Genomic DNA, 16,303 nt, shown 5'->3' on the forward strand with positions numbered 1-16,303 from the left:
ATTAAGTATTTTTAGTATTTATATGATATTCGTATTTTTAATATTTAGTCTTTCACATTTGTGTGTAATTCGACACGTGCAGTAGTTACTGCTTCTTTAGTAGCAATATAATGCTTTTCATAAGGCGAGGCTATCGTTTGTGTTTTATTGATCGCGCCTCACCGGGAAGGGGGTGAACCCCTCAATTAGCGCAGTAGCTCTCGGAGGAAGGTTGTTTTACCGCTCCCTCCCAACGAAAACGTGAACGAGCGTGGAAACCCTGCTGTATGGGGGGGGGGGGGGGGGCAGCAGCGAAAGCTTCAATGTTTTTAGAAAAACATTTCTTCCCAAAAAATGGCCACAGTCGGAGTTTTAGTTAATATACTTCGCATTCGGTGTTTCCAAATGCGGAGGTATATCTAGGGGTGACTACGTGCCAAACCGAGTTTGGGTCTAAAGATATCCTTACTGACAGCTACCTGCAGCTTTTCGGCCGCTACCAGAAAGCCGGGTGATTTCCCTCCACTTGGAACAGATAAACTGTTTGAACGAATACCACCGAGTACCAGTTCGAATTCTGAGAGGGACGGTCGACGTCCTGTTCAGTACTTCTCAGCCTCGCTGGGATTTTTTTTTTACGTGAAGGAAATTTTCAAGACTCCCCCGATCCCTTGGGGTGGAAACAAAGCTTGCCCTTCCCCCCTCCCTCGTGCAGCGCGATCGTCGCGCCCTCTTGCATTTTCATTGGAAGACAGCGAGAAAAACATGGCTCTTACCACGCTCGGCAGCGAGATATCCGCCCCAATTATACCGATCAGGACACATTTACCTCGAAGGTGTGCTAGGTGGTGTCCTGATCCGCCGAGCAGTGTCAGCAGCGCGCCGTCGCCTCTTTGCCAATACAGCGCAGGTAAAGGAGAGCGGGGTCGATTGTAACATCGGGGCGGTAGTAACATCATAAATATCTCAAAATATATCTGTATAATGAAGAAAATACTCTGCGGTACCCAACAGTCAACTTTTTTCACTATTTTAAAATTGTAATATAAACGCTCTTTTAGCAAATATATTCTTGTTTCTTGCTTTAAAACTTCAATTTGATCTTGTTAATTTTAGTTCCTTATAAAGATTGATTACAGGGCTTGGAACAAAATTTTTAACGAAGAGTCGAAAAAACAAAACTATTGAGAAAAAATGAAGAGAATAATCCAAGAATTAAACTTTGTGCAACGGTAAGTATTTAGTTACCGACATCATACCGGTAACTAGATTCATTTAACAACTAAAGATGCTCTTTTGTTTTTCGACGTGATGAAAACAAATAAGGTGAGCTTAAAAATCCCGCCATTTTGGTCAGAAAAACCCGAAATATGGTTTTATCAAGTAGAAGCTGAATTCGAAATTAACAACATTACGCCGACCAAGAACACAAAATGTAATTACCTTGTCTCGTAATTAGAGCCTAAATACATAGAAGACATTTGACACATGCAAGAGTTGTCAAAAGAATAAAGTAACACTGGTAAGAATTTACCAGGAACCGAACGAAAGTTTCAATATGGTACACAGACCATGGACCTAATCGGGCCATATCCACCATCCGATGGCTTTACCTATTGCTTGACGTGCATAGATCGTTATACGGAATGAATGAAAGTGATACCACTGCAAAGTATAACAGCAGAGAAGGTCGGTAAGGTATTTTATGAGGCCTGGATTACTCGATTTGGAGTCCCTTATCAGGAGGTAGCCACTCTGGAGTTAAGTTATCACGGATCGGGGAGTACAATTTACATCGGAGCTATTTCGTTCATTAATGAATTTTTGCGGAATCAAACCCCAGCATACCACGGCATACCACCCTCAAAATAACGGAAAAATCGAGAGATTTCATTGGACGTTGAAAGCAGCCATGCGATCACATAAAACTTGAAAAACAACCATGTCTAATATCTGTTCACTTAATTTGGTTGCTGATTTCATGTTCGAATGCTTTTAATAAAATTGATACTAGTATACTTCGAAGATTTATTACGTATTATATTTTGTATATAATTTAAATTCAATACATACTCACAAGTAATGTATATATCTCGAATTAGAAGCTGATTTCTAATTTTCTTTTAAGAATTTCCTTTCTAATACTTTTTCATTATTTTAGTTTCTATGTATATCTTGAATTATTTCCATAAACGAAAGAATAGTTTTCCAGACTATCCACTACACAATGTTCTCAATTTCAAACGTTCAAATCTTGAGTAGTAAGGCCCTTTGACACAAACGCTTGGAGACCTGTCGATTTATTTTCAACGTAGTGTCACCATGTGAAAAAGCGTTAAAATCGATACGTAATCAGCCGAGTCTTCCTCTTTGAGGCTTCGTTATCGAGATATAAACAATTAAAATTTACAGCTGTGATTTTCGACGCGTGCTGTCCGCGTCACTTCACAGTAAACTCTTAGCTGAGCACGCGTCCTTTATAGTATCCCAAAAACGAAGTTTCATGTTTCAAAATTGTAACGAATTCGTTAATTTATTATGTTATAAAAAACTGTGCATGTTTCGCGTTGTCCCATATTTTTTGGGCATTCTACGTAATAACATCATAGTAATAATAGCATTACAGTAAGTCCCCTACTTACGCGATTAATTCGTTTCAAAATTTCCCGCGTAAATCGAATGGTATAAATACGATGTACTTTCGGTATACAATTTTAATTTCAAAAGGTAATTGAAGTTAAAGAGGATTACGTGTACTTCTTTATGTAAAGAAAAAATGAAGTAGAGGAAACTATATTTATAATATAAATAGGTACATACATACAATTATGTAAAGGACATAAAAAATGACCTAACCGCGTATTTATGAATTCGTGTAATTCAAGGACTCACTGTGTGTGTATAGTATTACACATAGAGTGGACCGGTTAAATGGGAATACCTAAATATCTCATCCAGTGCAATATGTCATTAAATTTGTCTTAAAAATAGCTATACGATTTCGTATTGAAAATCATTGATATCCTTAAATTTATGAAAAAGATAACCTTGCTGAAAATTTTCTTCGTATCAAAATATTTGCTTCTTCGAACAGTTCAACTTTGTTCTGAATAGTTTATTCATATATCCATCAACAAAAAAGATATTTAGATGTTTTCATTTAAATAGTCCGCTCTGTACATGTATTTAAGTACATTTAATTCGATTATGTCGCTAGTTTTGTAGTTTTTCAATTATGAAGTATGCAGAGTGTTTACAAAAATATGACACCATTTTTCAAGATCAATCCTTCATACCAATGTAAAATTAACGTGTCTTCCATTTTCCAATCTGAGATTTAACAGTGCGAACTCGAGTGAAATATTAATTGCTCATATTTCAATAAATAAGCTTGGAAAATGATATGATTTTCAATTTCCCTTCAAACGAGGTATTGATCTTGAGAGAGGATCTCACATTTTTTTTTTTGACACGCTCTATGTAATTTACATATACTTTTTAACAATTATGTCGCTTTATTTAACTTGCACAATTATTACGTGCTCAAAGAGAGTTGGTGTGAAGATAACAGATTGAAAACGTAGTGTTGTTTATGTTTCTCTTTGTATAAGCGTTTAAGTACAACAGGGATCAAAGGTTAAGTTTATATGGTAGGGATGTAAGTGGACGATGTAATGCTACTACGTCTAAGCAATGTATCCGATGTCTGTGGTGTAGCAGAACCTTTACGAAAGGAACGTTTATTCGGATGAAGATTAAGCGGAGGTAAGTTTGGATGTTCGATTCTTGTTGGTGAACTGACGCGTGGGCGTAATGTCCCTCTTTGTTGTATCGAGAGTATGCCTACAAATAAAATAAAATTGAACTTATCGAACTATACTCATCGATAAAATTCATCGATTAAAATAACAAGTGATGAAATATTGCCTGAATCATTTTGTTCCAGAACATCATTGAGTTGATAATAGTCAGTCTTTATCGACAGAGGCTCTTCGTAGTCTACAAACGCCGTGTTATCAAACGCTTTATCGTCCTTCGGCCGATTTTGAATCGGGCTCGTAACTGGTGGGTCCGCATAAGTCTGAAAAATCGATGACCTATCTTCAGATATTTTAAACGTTTCCGCATTTCACGCGGGGAATACACAATCAGTTAAGCAACCGCATTGTTGTGCACAAATTTGTATAAAGTTGGCAATTCATAGACATTCTATAATATATTTGATCTGCAAGCCCATTTTGTATTTGTCCGGTTCCTTTATTTCATTCAATGTATATATTGTCTTCAATTTTTTACGAATAATGTAGAAATTATTTGAAGGAAGGAAGAAATCAATGAATTACCGCCTTCTCTGTCAACATAGTTTTTTTAAAGAGAACAACATCGAAATTTTGTAAATTGGTAACGCATAAGAATAATACTGGATATACAAACGTAATATCAGTAAATTGCCTTAAGTTTTACATGTTCAGTTGGCGTAGTTGAACAGGCACGTTTGTGGAATTGTCCACCGCCGATCGTTTCATAGGTATGTTCCTCTAAATAGTGTCTGGTGGTACCCCGCGGTGTAAGAGTAGCCCACATAACACGACTATCTTGCATATTGTCAGTTGCACAAGGATAAAGAACAGCTTCATTTTGAATCCTTCCATTTTTCGTTTGCATACCAGATGCTGCATTCGGCATGGAAATCACGCCGTTCTTACCACTTCTATTACTACAGAATGATAATCAGTTATTTCGTGACACCGAGGATCTTGTCCTCTTTATTAATTAATACGCTTATTTGGCGTAAAATATTAGATCATACCACAAGTAGTGTCACTCCTTACCTTGGTTCGAAAAAATCGGACACTTTGTTTTCGTAGCGGATTATAGACTTCCTGATTTTAATCACTCCACACGATTATCTCCAAAACTACTAGTTATTCAAATGAACGTTTTAGATAAAACTAGCTCTGTTTTAAGGGGAACATCTTGCGGTCGGTACGGTTTTATTCCGGGCGGAGACACCTCCGAGATTTCAATGTCACCTTTGTTACTTTAAACGGAGCCATATTCTATTTCTTAGCTAAACGTACAGCTGAAACATTGATAATTTCAACCAGCTATAAGTATGTAAACCGTAGCTTCCAAGTTATTGTACTTTGTACTGTTTCCTGGACGCTGAATAGGGAAAGGATCTTGATTCCTTCGAATGGGGTCGTCTAGAGCAGCGATTCTGAATTCGAACTATATGGCCCCTCCAATTAGCCACGCTATATTTCTTGCGAGGCCATAAATAAAAAACAAATACGGAATCACAGAAACTTCTGAGTGGACCGTGAAAAGTATTACCAAAATGTTATAATAATAAAATAGATAAATAGGTATAATTTATTTATATGTTATATACAGTGTGTGTCAAACCACGCGTCCACCATTATTAAAATCGAGAGTTTCTGTAAGACACAAACTCTACATCTACTTTGTTTTGAAAGGAATCGACTACTCGAAGAATTTCATTAGTATCTAATAATCGAATTGCTTGGAGAAATTGATACTTTAATATTCATCTTGTCGTCAATATTTTTCCGACATTTTCGGAAAAATTGTTCGAAACGAAACTTTTATATTTTATTTACGTAGAATCCGAATATGTAATAAAAAAATATCATATTTCATTAAAAGAAACTCGAGTTCCGGTATGAATATCCTGTTTTCGATCGGTGCCGAATATTTAAACTATTACCACGCGATAAACTATATTCGAATTATTTAATAAAATCTTCTGTTTTTTTTATAAAAGCCATTTCCCTCCATTTTAATAGAGGTAGACGGGTGGTACAGAACACTCTGCATATGTATCTAGATAGGTACTAGAAGTCACGATTTTAAACGCGTATTTAAAATATACGTGTACATAGTACATGTATACCGTGTATTGAGGAATTAAAAATCTGTGTTCTTAAAATACACACATACCGTCTGTTAAAAGATTAAATATATGTGTACTTTTTAATATATGTGTACACGAATTGTAAATGCGTGCATATGTATGTACGTATACATACACATTTTAGTATATTTATGTTCTTATCGATTAATTATCATAAACATGCTAAGTTTAAGCATGTAAATGTGTTATGTGTAATAGAGATATTCACAGATACTCGTATATTAAGAATTTAAGGAGTTTAAAGTTCGGAGTCGATAATTACACGTGTACACGTGTATTTAAATACATGCGAGATTAAGATCTCTAGTGTTTACATGTGTGTATAGCATAGTGAATATAGCATCACATTATAAGAGTGTCCGATTAGATTGCAGAATGATTTTACTAAACTTTTAAGTTTAACCACGTGTGTACAAAAATGCAAAAGAAATTGCATTAGTAACGAAATTAAAATTTTCGACGCTCTGGAAAAAAGTAAAATTATTTTTTATCTTGCAGTTTATCTCTGCAGTTTGCATCTACTACGAGGATCCTAATATTCCTAATAAACAATGGGAATATTATAGCAATAGAGTTTTTACGTCGGTATATTTTTTTTAATTATTATGTTCCATTATTTATTATTTTAAATGAAACTGTAATCGTTGCTACTTCTATATCAGGAAAATTGACCAAGAAACACATGAACATATAGCTAAAATAAGTATCTCTTATTTAATATACCACGAAATAGCGTTTTGTTGTTAGATTCATCGAGTGGCCAGAATCAAGAAGTTTTGCAAAACTCTGTACCAGAAAAGAAACAGATAGAAATTTTACAAATCCCAAAAAGTACCACGGATTTTATCCAGTCATTAGATGCATATAGTGTTAGGATATGGAAAAATTTTCCCCAAAAATTTCCGATTTAATCATAATTTTAAATTTAAATATTACTTTACATTCTAGAAATTCAATAATTAAACTGCAGTCATTGACACATAATCAATTCTCTTCTTTCAAATACAAAAATTTGTTTAAATACGCTTGATTACATTGTGGTTATATTAACAGTAGTTTCAATCTATTTAATAATCCAGTTGATAATTGTTTTACTAGTATAGAAATCATGATCTGCTCTTTGTGTAGTGAATTAATTGTAATAAATTGTTCGCAGCGCAAAACGCATTTATGCTTTCTCCATTTTTTCATAGAATACCATTATTATGTTAATTTTGTAAAATATTTTTTGTACTATATTTATTCCACATTCCTGTTTTTCCGTTTTTTTATTTATTCTAGGCACATAAAATCTTTTCAAAGCTACTAAATGTTTACTTACAAACATATTAAAAATCGAACTTCAGAACAGTTTCAAAGATTTACATTCAATATAGTTAGTTACTTTTCTGAACTAGTACATTTACTAGCAAAACAAATATAAGAAATATTTAACAATAGTTGTAGAGAGTTTTGAGGCAGTTGTTCTAAAAGTCTTTCCTACCTTTTCAATCAAAAACAATACTGCGGACCGTTTCCACCAGTGGTGACAAGTTTTGATAGCCAAGGACTAATTAACAATACGTGACTGTAATATAAAAAGTTCGCGTTTTTCATTGAAGCTGATTTTATTGTGCCAACAATAACTTTTATTGAAAGCATCAAATCAACATTTTTAAATATGTGCATTTTTCATATTGATCTATAGTTTATATTGGCAAATTTATAAAGATACGAAACAATAAATTGTATGAAAATTGATCTGATTTTTTAACATATCGTTTAAACAAATTGATATTTTGCAATACTATTTGAAAGGTTAAATTTATTATTCAAAAGTATGCAATTTATGTTTAAACAACTTTTCTCTAGATCTCATTATTTTTTAGATATTAAAGAAAATGTGTCTCATCTCACCCAACTTTAAAAGCTGATTTCACTCCCTAGATATGCACCATAGCAAATCAAAAAAAGTACGAATAAAATATTTGTATAAAAACTATATTAGATACATATGTTTCATTAAAATTGACTTTTTACAGTTAAATGACGCCCCATGTTAGAAGTGGATCATGAGTGAGTGAGGGAGGAACACTAGCCTAAAAAACGAAATTTACACAGTACAATTTACTATACAGGACGACATGGATAAAATTATTCAATATGTTGCTCAAGGTGGTGTGAAAAAGTTTCGCAAATTTATTAGACATTTAATGAAATCCGAGTTCAAATAGCCTTGAATGATCCACTTATTTAAAAAAGTAGAACTAATTTTATATTTTCGGAAGTTCTTTGACCTTGAAGAAAACCATGTTAACCGTAAAATGTTCCACTCGAAATAGAGCAAAGTTTGTCCAAAACATTTATTTATGAAACTAGTAAATTGAGAGCGTGTCCTATTAATCGTAATAGGATCAGAATGGAAGTGATTTGTCGAAAATATAGAATAAAATTTGTCGGTACGACCTTCCATTATCGAAAAAATATATTTGACGGATTTTCGTGTAGACTGTATTCAATTTGAACGGATTCGTGAGTAAGGATGAGACAGTTCTATGATTAACAATTGTAAAATAAATTATTATACAGTGTTTGCAGCCCGTTATGCGTCTTTAATTACATTCGGACACTACAGCAATCATTGTTTTTGGTTCTTCGATGCTTCAGTTATTCTAGAATAAACTTTTACTATTTGATAGGACTCCATAAAAAAAAAGTCAAGAGGTGTTGGGTCTAGCGATCGTGGTGGCCTCCACAACTAGATAATTCAATAGATATTCGTATCACTTGTTCAGGATGTGTCTTTCATTTCTTGAAAGAAATACAGTAATTGTCCGCTATGTTGAAAGACTAAATTTCTTTTAGTAACAAAGAAAACATTTTCTTTACAAGAACTCTATTATTTGAATTATGCGTCTACTCAGATGATAGCGATTTAAATACCGGTCTCTCTAGACGCTATTTCCTACAGACATAGTGGTATCACATTTTTCTCATCCAAGGAGCAAATCTCGACATTGCAAAAACTTAGTAAAGTCTGATATTTCAATGAGTGATAAATAAGATAATAAAATTACTACAAAATAAATCATGGTATTCCACATGTTCGTAAATACAAATTTGAATAAAAATTTTCGTTCATTCGCAGATATGCAAAGACGAAACTCAAAACTTACGATCACTCGAGTGCACGCATGCGCAGAAAACTTTGAAAGACGTCTTTCTTGATAATTGATGGTCGTGTGAACAAGTTTCATTCTATATTTTCGATTTAATTTTATACACGGAATCACTCCTTTCCAAATTATAGTACGATTACGGTATCGGCTCTATGTGGATGTCAAATGTACTTTTCTTCGGTGTAAATCAACTATTAGAGGCGTTTGTATCGTATATTTCCATCGCAAAGTAAATAATAGAAAATGAATCTCGATGAAATTTATTTGCAGTATTTCATGTCGCAGATGTTTAAAAAAATGAATCATTTAAAAAGAGCTACGAATGCTCTTAAAAACACTCATGTGGCTTATGAGGCACATGTTTTAAACCAATTAAGGTCTGCTCGACCGTGAAAGTTGGATAATGGAAATTAAGAGAGTTTATGAATTCTACCAGCACGAACGAGACTTGGAAAACGGGTTTCGTGGAAAATTTTCATGACAAATTCAACGGATAATTTCGATTCACCATTTTTGGCGCAATCAACATATTAATCATCTATTTTTCATAATAACCTTATAAGCAGAATAGGTAAACGGGATAAACAGTTCCGTGAAATTTGATCGTGTGTTTGATAAGATGCAAATAATGTAATCATTTTGAAAATTTTAACTCTTTAAGTGCTGAATACTCCGGACCAAAGCAATTCACGTGGACAGTGTGCGTTTAGCGGTTACCATTGCTAGAGACGAAATTATAATTGATGGTCGTGTGAACAAGTTTTATTCTATATTTTCGATTTAATTTTATACATGGAATCACTCCTTTCCAAATTATAGTACGCCAAATTAAATAATTCCAGAAAGTTATTTTCGAATTTAACTACTAAGATTGACACCTACAATCGATAATTGAATAGAGTACGTGCAACTTTTCTGGAACACACGGAAAAATAACTATCGTAAGTAAATCGTAAAGGGATTCTCTTTCATCGTAATAACGCTGACCCAACCACAACAAAGGAAAAAGTTAAACACAACTGGGAGCTGACTTCATACTCGTCCCATTCTTCTGATTTTGTACCAATAGTAATATACCCATCAAAAATAATCTTATTAACAGGGACTGGTTGGAATTGATTTCTATTTTAATTCGATCAAACGAAGATTTGACACTTTCTTGAAAGAGGAATTAAAAAATTGCCGAGAGAGATGGTAGAGAGTTATTGAAAACAATGATTAATATATGTATATCATTTGTTAAAAGTAACTATAAGTGTTGTATTTTTACATGCAAATCCACCTTCGACATTACTTACGGCATGACCTAATATCAAATTACGAAACAATGCTTTTGACACTGTAATTTTGTATCTAACAGCAATTTCGGTCGCATTTGTTTTCATATACCTTTTAAAGGATAAGGGATCATGACTATACTCACAATTTGCATTTCAAGAGTAACGTTGCTAGTATTATGCCTATGAAAATCACACCGACGCAGGATGATATTAAGACTAGCAACCACGTGTCGTCGAAGACCGTACCTAAAATTATTGTGACAGGTATTGTTACGTTTACTCTTAGAAAAGAAATGTAATATTCTAATAAAAATGGACACGATATCTACGATTTATTACTGTTTCCTGTTTAAGAAAATACTCATAGCATAACGCGGTAGGAAGTTAATTACAGTAAATGTAACAAGCAAATTATTTTAATTAAACGAATAACTTAATGTAACATAATTAGTTTGAAAATAGACCTTGCTGCGGCATCTCTATGTATTGCACTCCTTCGGAGCGACGATCGCAGAAATGCTTGCATGGGCTATCGTTAAGATGCGGTGGAAACGACAGCAGATCCGTGCGTGGATAAAAATCGGAACTTTGTTGAAGAATAGCCGGGAATGGTGGTGGTGGTATGTGAAGAATGTCGGGCGGAGGTTCGAGTGTACAAGATGCACAGCCAGAATTATTCATCGTTAAATCAAAACTTCTCATCTATAATTTAGATTCGCAAAATAAACAATTAATAATTGATATTTTTATTATATCGAATAATTAAACATATAGACTAAAATTAATCGATTTCTTTTACTAGACGTTGACCTTTCAATTTTGCATTTCTAAACATTTTCGGGGAGAAAGGAAACGTTAATTTAAAAGGAGCAATTTATATTATGAATCGAATTATTTTTTTGATTTAAATAAATAATAAAATTAAATACTCGAATATTTGTAACACTTTGTCTACACTCCATTCTTTTATTTTACAATTAATTAGCACTTCGAGATATAGTATTTTTAACCGCAAAAGCTGGTAAATTATAAAAGCAACACGATTAGTATTATATTACTTGCTTCCAGGCACAAAGCATGCAACGATAACAGTAAAAAGTAAACTCTCACCGCCAAGCAATACCCTTGTGTGAAAGCACCATCAGGGTGGCTACTGGCTTCTCTGTAAGAAAAGCGCACGCGTTGTCGTATTGAGCGGCAGGAGAAAATTTCGCGGCCTATGTCCCGCTGTACATCTATACCAATAACAATGTCATCGATGTATTCGACAATGAAGCAATTTTTTGAGTATTTTATACGCTTCATCCGTAATCACAAATTAACATGGAATGTAAATTATCTTAATACCAGATTTAATATTTCTTTTACGCAATTGAATAGTGTAAACTAATTACAATGGCAGATGTATATTCCTATAAATCTTTTATTGATTTTCGACTACATCATAATTTCGATACAACGCATACATTTTTCAAACAAAAAATAATATAATATAATACGTAAATGTCAATAAACCACGCCAATGAATTCGAATGGACAACAGAAACGTTCAACTAAAAGTTCAGTAATGCAGACATGTGTGCAATTGGACATATTCATTAGCAAATTCTCCAAATTCTCAAAATCAAATAAAGCAATTGTATCATTTTGAATTAAATTAAGCATAAGTTATTAAAAGATTTTGTATTTTTAAGAATTATAAACTATCCCCATGTGTGTTGTAACTATAGCCACAGAACAAAAAAATTGCAGAAACTAACTTTTTAAACTACATATTATACTTATTATTATATTTTTTATACATAAAAAATATGTATACTTTTGCAATGTAAATTGTATGTAATAAATTTGCTATAATAGACGTTATTCTTTAAAGATTCAAATATAGCATAATGTATACAAATCGCATGGTTTCGGCAACACTGTTGTGATTAATCTATCAAAAACTTTTCAATAAAAAAATATCATTTGTATTTAATATTTAAAGTAACAGTGAATTATTGTGTCGATAATACTTTGTTTTTGAATCATATAAAAGTCAAATTTATCTTTTGATCACTTATGCGTTTATTGCTAGTGAGCTTGTAATATAACCTCTGTATTGATAAGTTGGTCACGATTATGGAAATAAACCCGTTAAGTATAATTCTTGTAAAAAGTGATAGTAAAGGTGACAGACTTTTATTTCGTTATCCATATGTAGCAAAACATACACGAGATTCTAATCAATGTACTAAAAGGAAGAATCCTTATACTTTAACTACTGCAGAAGATTTATTGCAGGTCAGTTTTATGTTAAATTATCATATAAAATTTATTCAGTATACAGTAAAATTACTAACATGGAATATAAATCTGTTTTGTCCTATACATATATTCTAATATATTAATATTGCCAAATAAGATACTTTAATATTTAATAAACTTCATTGACAGTCTTTACCTTTTCTCACCTCTAATATAAGCAATGGAAACTTAACGGGAGTAACCGATGAAGTTCTGTCAACATTATTTGCTGTTAAACCAGAATTATGTGAACAAAAATTTGAATTAAAAGTAAACGATGTTCGTTTCGTTGGACATCCAACTCTAGTTCCATCTCGTGGATTGAAAGAAGTTAATTCTTCCATGCTTTTCAATATAGTCTTTGCTCTACAAGCACAAGCTAGTCATTCTATAGTAAAATGCTATTATGATTTGAGCAAAAGGTTTGTTGTATATTGTATTTATGAAAATATATAACAGACTTTAGGTTTTATGTGTCATTCTTTTTAGATTAGGTATAGCTTTGAGGCATGAAGAAAAGAGATGTGGATTCGTAACAAAAGAAATAAGAATTATGGTTTCAACTCATGATGAAGTTGCAACTAGGTATATGGAATTATAGTTTTTGTTATTCTGTAAAAAAAACTGGTAATTAGAATTCTTTGATAAATATTTCTAGATCAGAAGGTGAAAGTGATTGCGATGAATCTCCATATGAATTAATATTACAAAGAAGTTTGCTCGCACGTGATTTAAAATCTGTATTTAGTAGCCTAAGCACTTCTGGTATAATTAACATTATGATTAATAAATGGATTCAAGTACGTTTCTGCCTCCCACAAAAAGTTCATCAATCTCATAAGAAAGGATTCGTTATCAATCCAGAAATAATAGACAGGCTAGTGTTAATATAATATTTAAACCTTGAAGTAATATATTAAATATTAAATTTTATTGTAGGTGTTTAAATAGCTTAAGACCTTACCATGGCTTATTGTTACTTATTGAACCTTTAGATTTATTGGATACACTTCCAATAGATTCTTCTCCAGCCCTCAAACGTCTAATTCAAATGTATAGTCCACTGAAAAGTCTACAGAGTTTAGCAGCTGATTCTGATCTTACACTTACTCAGGTTTTTCAATTAACTGGTCATTTAGTGTATTGGGCTAAAGCTACTATAATTTATCCTCTTTGTGAAAGCAATGTTTATGTTGTGTCACCAGATGCTGTTATAACAAATCAATTATTAGAAACATTTTCTGAGGAATTTCCAGGGCTTGATCTTTTACAAGTATGCAAAAAGTTATTTATATTATTGAATATACTTTATATTAAATATAAAAACAATTTTAATTATAAATTGGTTTAGGTTATTAGCGACTTTTCGTTACCAACATCAATAAGTCAGAAATTAAATCCTCTGAATCAATCTCAACAACAAACACAATTAGTGAAAATAGTCATATGGTTATTAAAGAATCATTTACTTTTACAATTGCATACATATGTACAATACATGCCAACTGTGCATGGTCGAACATCATTGGTAAGTTTAAAGAAATTTTTTTTAGACTTTCCTAACTAAAGATCTACTTTTTGAAGGATACAAAGGATGAAATGAATCATAACTTAAATGATATCATAGAAAGTAGCAGCACATGGAATTTAAATGATGCTCCAAAAGGAATTTCAACAGATATAAAGGAAGAGTTATCATTGAATCTTCATAAAGAAAATGGAATATATAATTATCAGTCAGAAGATTATGATATTCCATCTGATGATAGGAAATTGCTTGACAGATTATGTCGTTTTGGTTATTTTAATGGAGGACATCATTTAGAAGAAATTATGTATTTAGAAAATATTCGTAGATCTCAATTATTACAAATTTTGGATAAATTTCGAGATGTATTGATTACATGTGAATGTGAAGACCCTGCTATAGCTCTATTCTATAGTCAATTTGATTCTTAATAGTTTAATTTTAAATTTATTATAAATTGTGTATAAATTATATTTTGTAAATACTAATTTAAAGATTTGCAATATACTTTGATGTACAATTATAACATTATGTAAAAAAAACAAAGGGTTTTGAGAGTATTACATTGAATTAAAGAAAACAAGTGTAATGTGCCACTTTAAAAATTTTGTATTGTATTGTAATGAATTGAAAAATGTCATTAAAGAAATACCATACTATTCTTTACCTTTTTTAATAAAAAATATAATAAAAATTATATAATTATTATATTGCAGGTAATTGTTGTACAAACAGTTTTAAACATTAATGAAATAACGAGATTGAGCATTTAATTACCGATATTTGGGGTACCTCATTTATCACGAATACTTCACATAATAAGAAAAATGATCTGATTGTTGTAGTATTTTGTTCTTGAATACGAGGCGTGATAAAAAATGATGAAATTATTTCAACGATCAAAGATTACAATTAATGCATATTGTATTCATCTTTTACTTAACATTATTTGTATTCTTTATCAACACACTTAGAAGCTAGTGTAACATTTCCACACGTCATTTTCCTTCTTTATCCTCATAATAATTCATATTAAGTGTATGCATTTATTCAATAAAATAATCCAAAACTATTATTATTATTTTAGTGGATAGGCTCCGTACTCGCCCTTCGGAATCGTGGCTTTCCGTCACTTATCCCGGGATGTATTTGCGGAACGGGTGCCGCAAGTGATCCTTCCAAGGAGCGTTGAGCCCCTCATAGACGTCAGGACCGCATCAAGAACCGAAATTCGGACGGACCGGTGTCCGTCAGGCACGGTACCTGTACAAACAGGTGGTGGGCCCCGAGGACCTCCAAAGTAGTTGCAGCATGCGACGACAGCTGTTGTCGGCAAGGGGGTGACGAAGTTGGACGGCCCAAGGGCCAGCCCACCACAGTTACCCCCAAGACCAAGGGCGGTGCAGGGGAAAAGAAGCTCTCTGCTTTTGACCGAAGTGACGTGGATGGAGGTCCCGGGCTGGAAGGCCAAGAAGACGACCAAAGAGACTGTCCAGCGACCGTCACCGCCTCCCCCGACGGAGGCTGCGCTGAGGGCGACGGTTCAACAAGGAAAGGCTAAAGACGAAGCGAAGGAACTTAAGCCCCACCTAGAGTGCCCCTCCTCCCCAATGACGGTAGCGATAACGATGACCGTTCCTTGGGGGGGGGGGGGGGGGGATAACGGGTGCGCGGTAACCGGAGCTCTTGTCCTGGGAATTCCCGGTCTCCATGATGGGGCTAAGACAGATCGTCTCGCCAAAAATGGTCGCCCGGTTTACGAAGCACGCGAAGCTCCGCGAGATTAACGGGTTAAACGACCGGTCACCCGTAATAAGATCGTGTTAACTCTGTCCAAGGCTTGAGGCTGCACGAAGGACCTGAAATTCGAAGTCCGACTACCTCCCTTCGACCTGGAGTCGATTTGAGCCAGTGCCTTTTCTCTGCCGCTCGTAAGGTGGCCAAGGCTGAGAGATTCGTGGTGGGGTGATTAGTGATGAGGATAAAAATTCTCGTGAAGCGTTCACCTCAGTGCTACCGCTTCCTAGAGACAAACCACGTCAAACAGTGGTGCACCTTCGCGGTGGATTGCAGCGGTGTTTGGTACCGTGCAGACTTGGGGAGACCCATCGCGCATAAAATGAGAGGTAAAAGT

The 16,303-nt window shown here is 33.7% G+C and overlaps 2 protein-coding genes and 2 long non-coding RNA genes across 8 annotated transcripts; 3 read left to right on the top strand and 1 right to left on the bottom strand.

Moving 5' to 3' along the window:
• The first annotated feature begins 397 nt into the window (after window positions 1–397).
• On the top strand, window positions 398–1,997 carry LOC143145606 (uncharacterized). Its single transcript, XR_012991737.1, has 3 exons — window positions 398–889; window positions 1,119–1,211; window positions 1,306–1,997. It is a non-coding gene; the product is annotated as an uncharacterized LOC143145606 (long non-coding RNA).
• On the bottom strand, window positions 1,994–11,675 carry LOC143145604 (uncharacterized). Of its 4 annotated transcripts, none has more exons than XM_076309129.1 (6): window positions 11,466–11,675; window positions 10,820–11,057; window positions 10,499–10,601; window positions 4,444–4,696; window positions 3,907–4,060; window positions 1,994–3,822 (listed from the first exon to the last, which is right to left on the bottom strand). In XM_076309129.1, the coding sequence occupies exons 1-6, from the start codon at window positions 11,658–11,660 to the stop codon at window positions 3,623–3,625; spliced, it is 1,143 nt and encodes a 380-aa protein (XP_076165244.1). In that variant the 5' UTR covers window positions 11,661–11,675; the 3' UTR covers window positions 1,994–3,622. The 4 variants fall into 4 exon arrangements, with proteins under 4 accessions (XP_076165244.1, XP_076165243.1, XP_076165246.1 ...); XM_076309128.1 differs by having other exon boundaries at window positions 4,432–4,696; XM_076309131.1 differs by lacking the exon at window positions 11,466–11,675 and adding an exon at window positions 11,285–11,431 and having other exon boundaries at window positions 4,432–4,696.
• On the top strand, window positions 3,686–11,173 carry LOC143145607 (uncharacterized). Of its 2 annotated transcripts, XR_012991739.1 has the most exons (6): window positions 3,686–3,744; window positions 3,926–4,130; window positions 7,786–7,869; window positions 7,939–8,071; window positions 9,346–9,646; window positions 9,737–11,173. It is a non-coding gene; the product is annotated as an uncharacterized LOC143145607 (long non-coding RNA). The 2 variants fall into 2 exon arrangements; XR_012991738.1 differs by having other exon boundaries at window positions 7,939–9,646.
• Window positions 11,676–12,286: 611 nt separating the features above from the next.
• Nprl3 (GATOR complex protein Nprl3) lies at window positions 12,287–14,720 on the top strand. Its single transcript, XM_076309127.1, has 7 exons — window positions 12,287–12,638; window positions 12,792–13,063; window positions 13,131–13,226; window positions 13,300–13,518; window positions 13,581–13,914; window positions 13,993–14,169; window positions 14,226–14,720. The coding sequence occupies exons 1-7, from the start codon at window positions 12,477–12,479 to the stop codon at window positions 14,598–14,600; spliced, it is 1,635 nt and encodes a 544-aa protein (XP_076165242.1). The 5' UTR covers window positions 12,287–12,476; the 3' UTR covers window positions 14,601–14,720.
• The last annotated feature ends 1,583 nt before the right edge of the window (window positions 14,721–16,303 follow it).

This window comes from Ptiloglossa arizonensis, chromosome 4 (genome assembly GCF_051014685.1).
Source record: "Ptiloglossa arizonensis isolate GNS036 chromosome 4, iyPtiAriz1_principal, whole genome shotgun sequence".
NCBI classification, from domain to species: domain Eukaryota; kingdom Metazoa; phylum Arthropoda; class Insecta; order Hymenoptera; family Colletidae; genus Ptiloglossa; species Ptiloglossa arizonensis.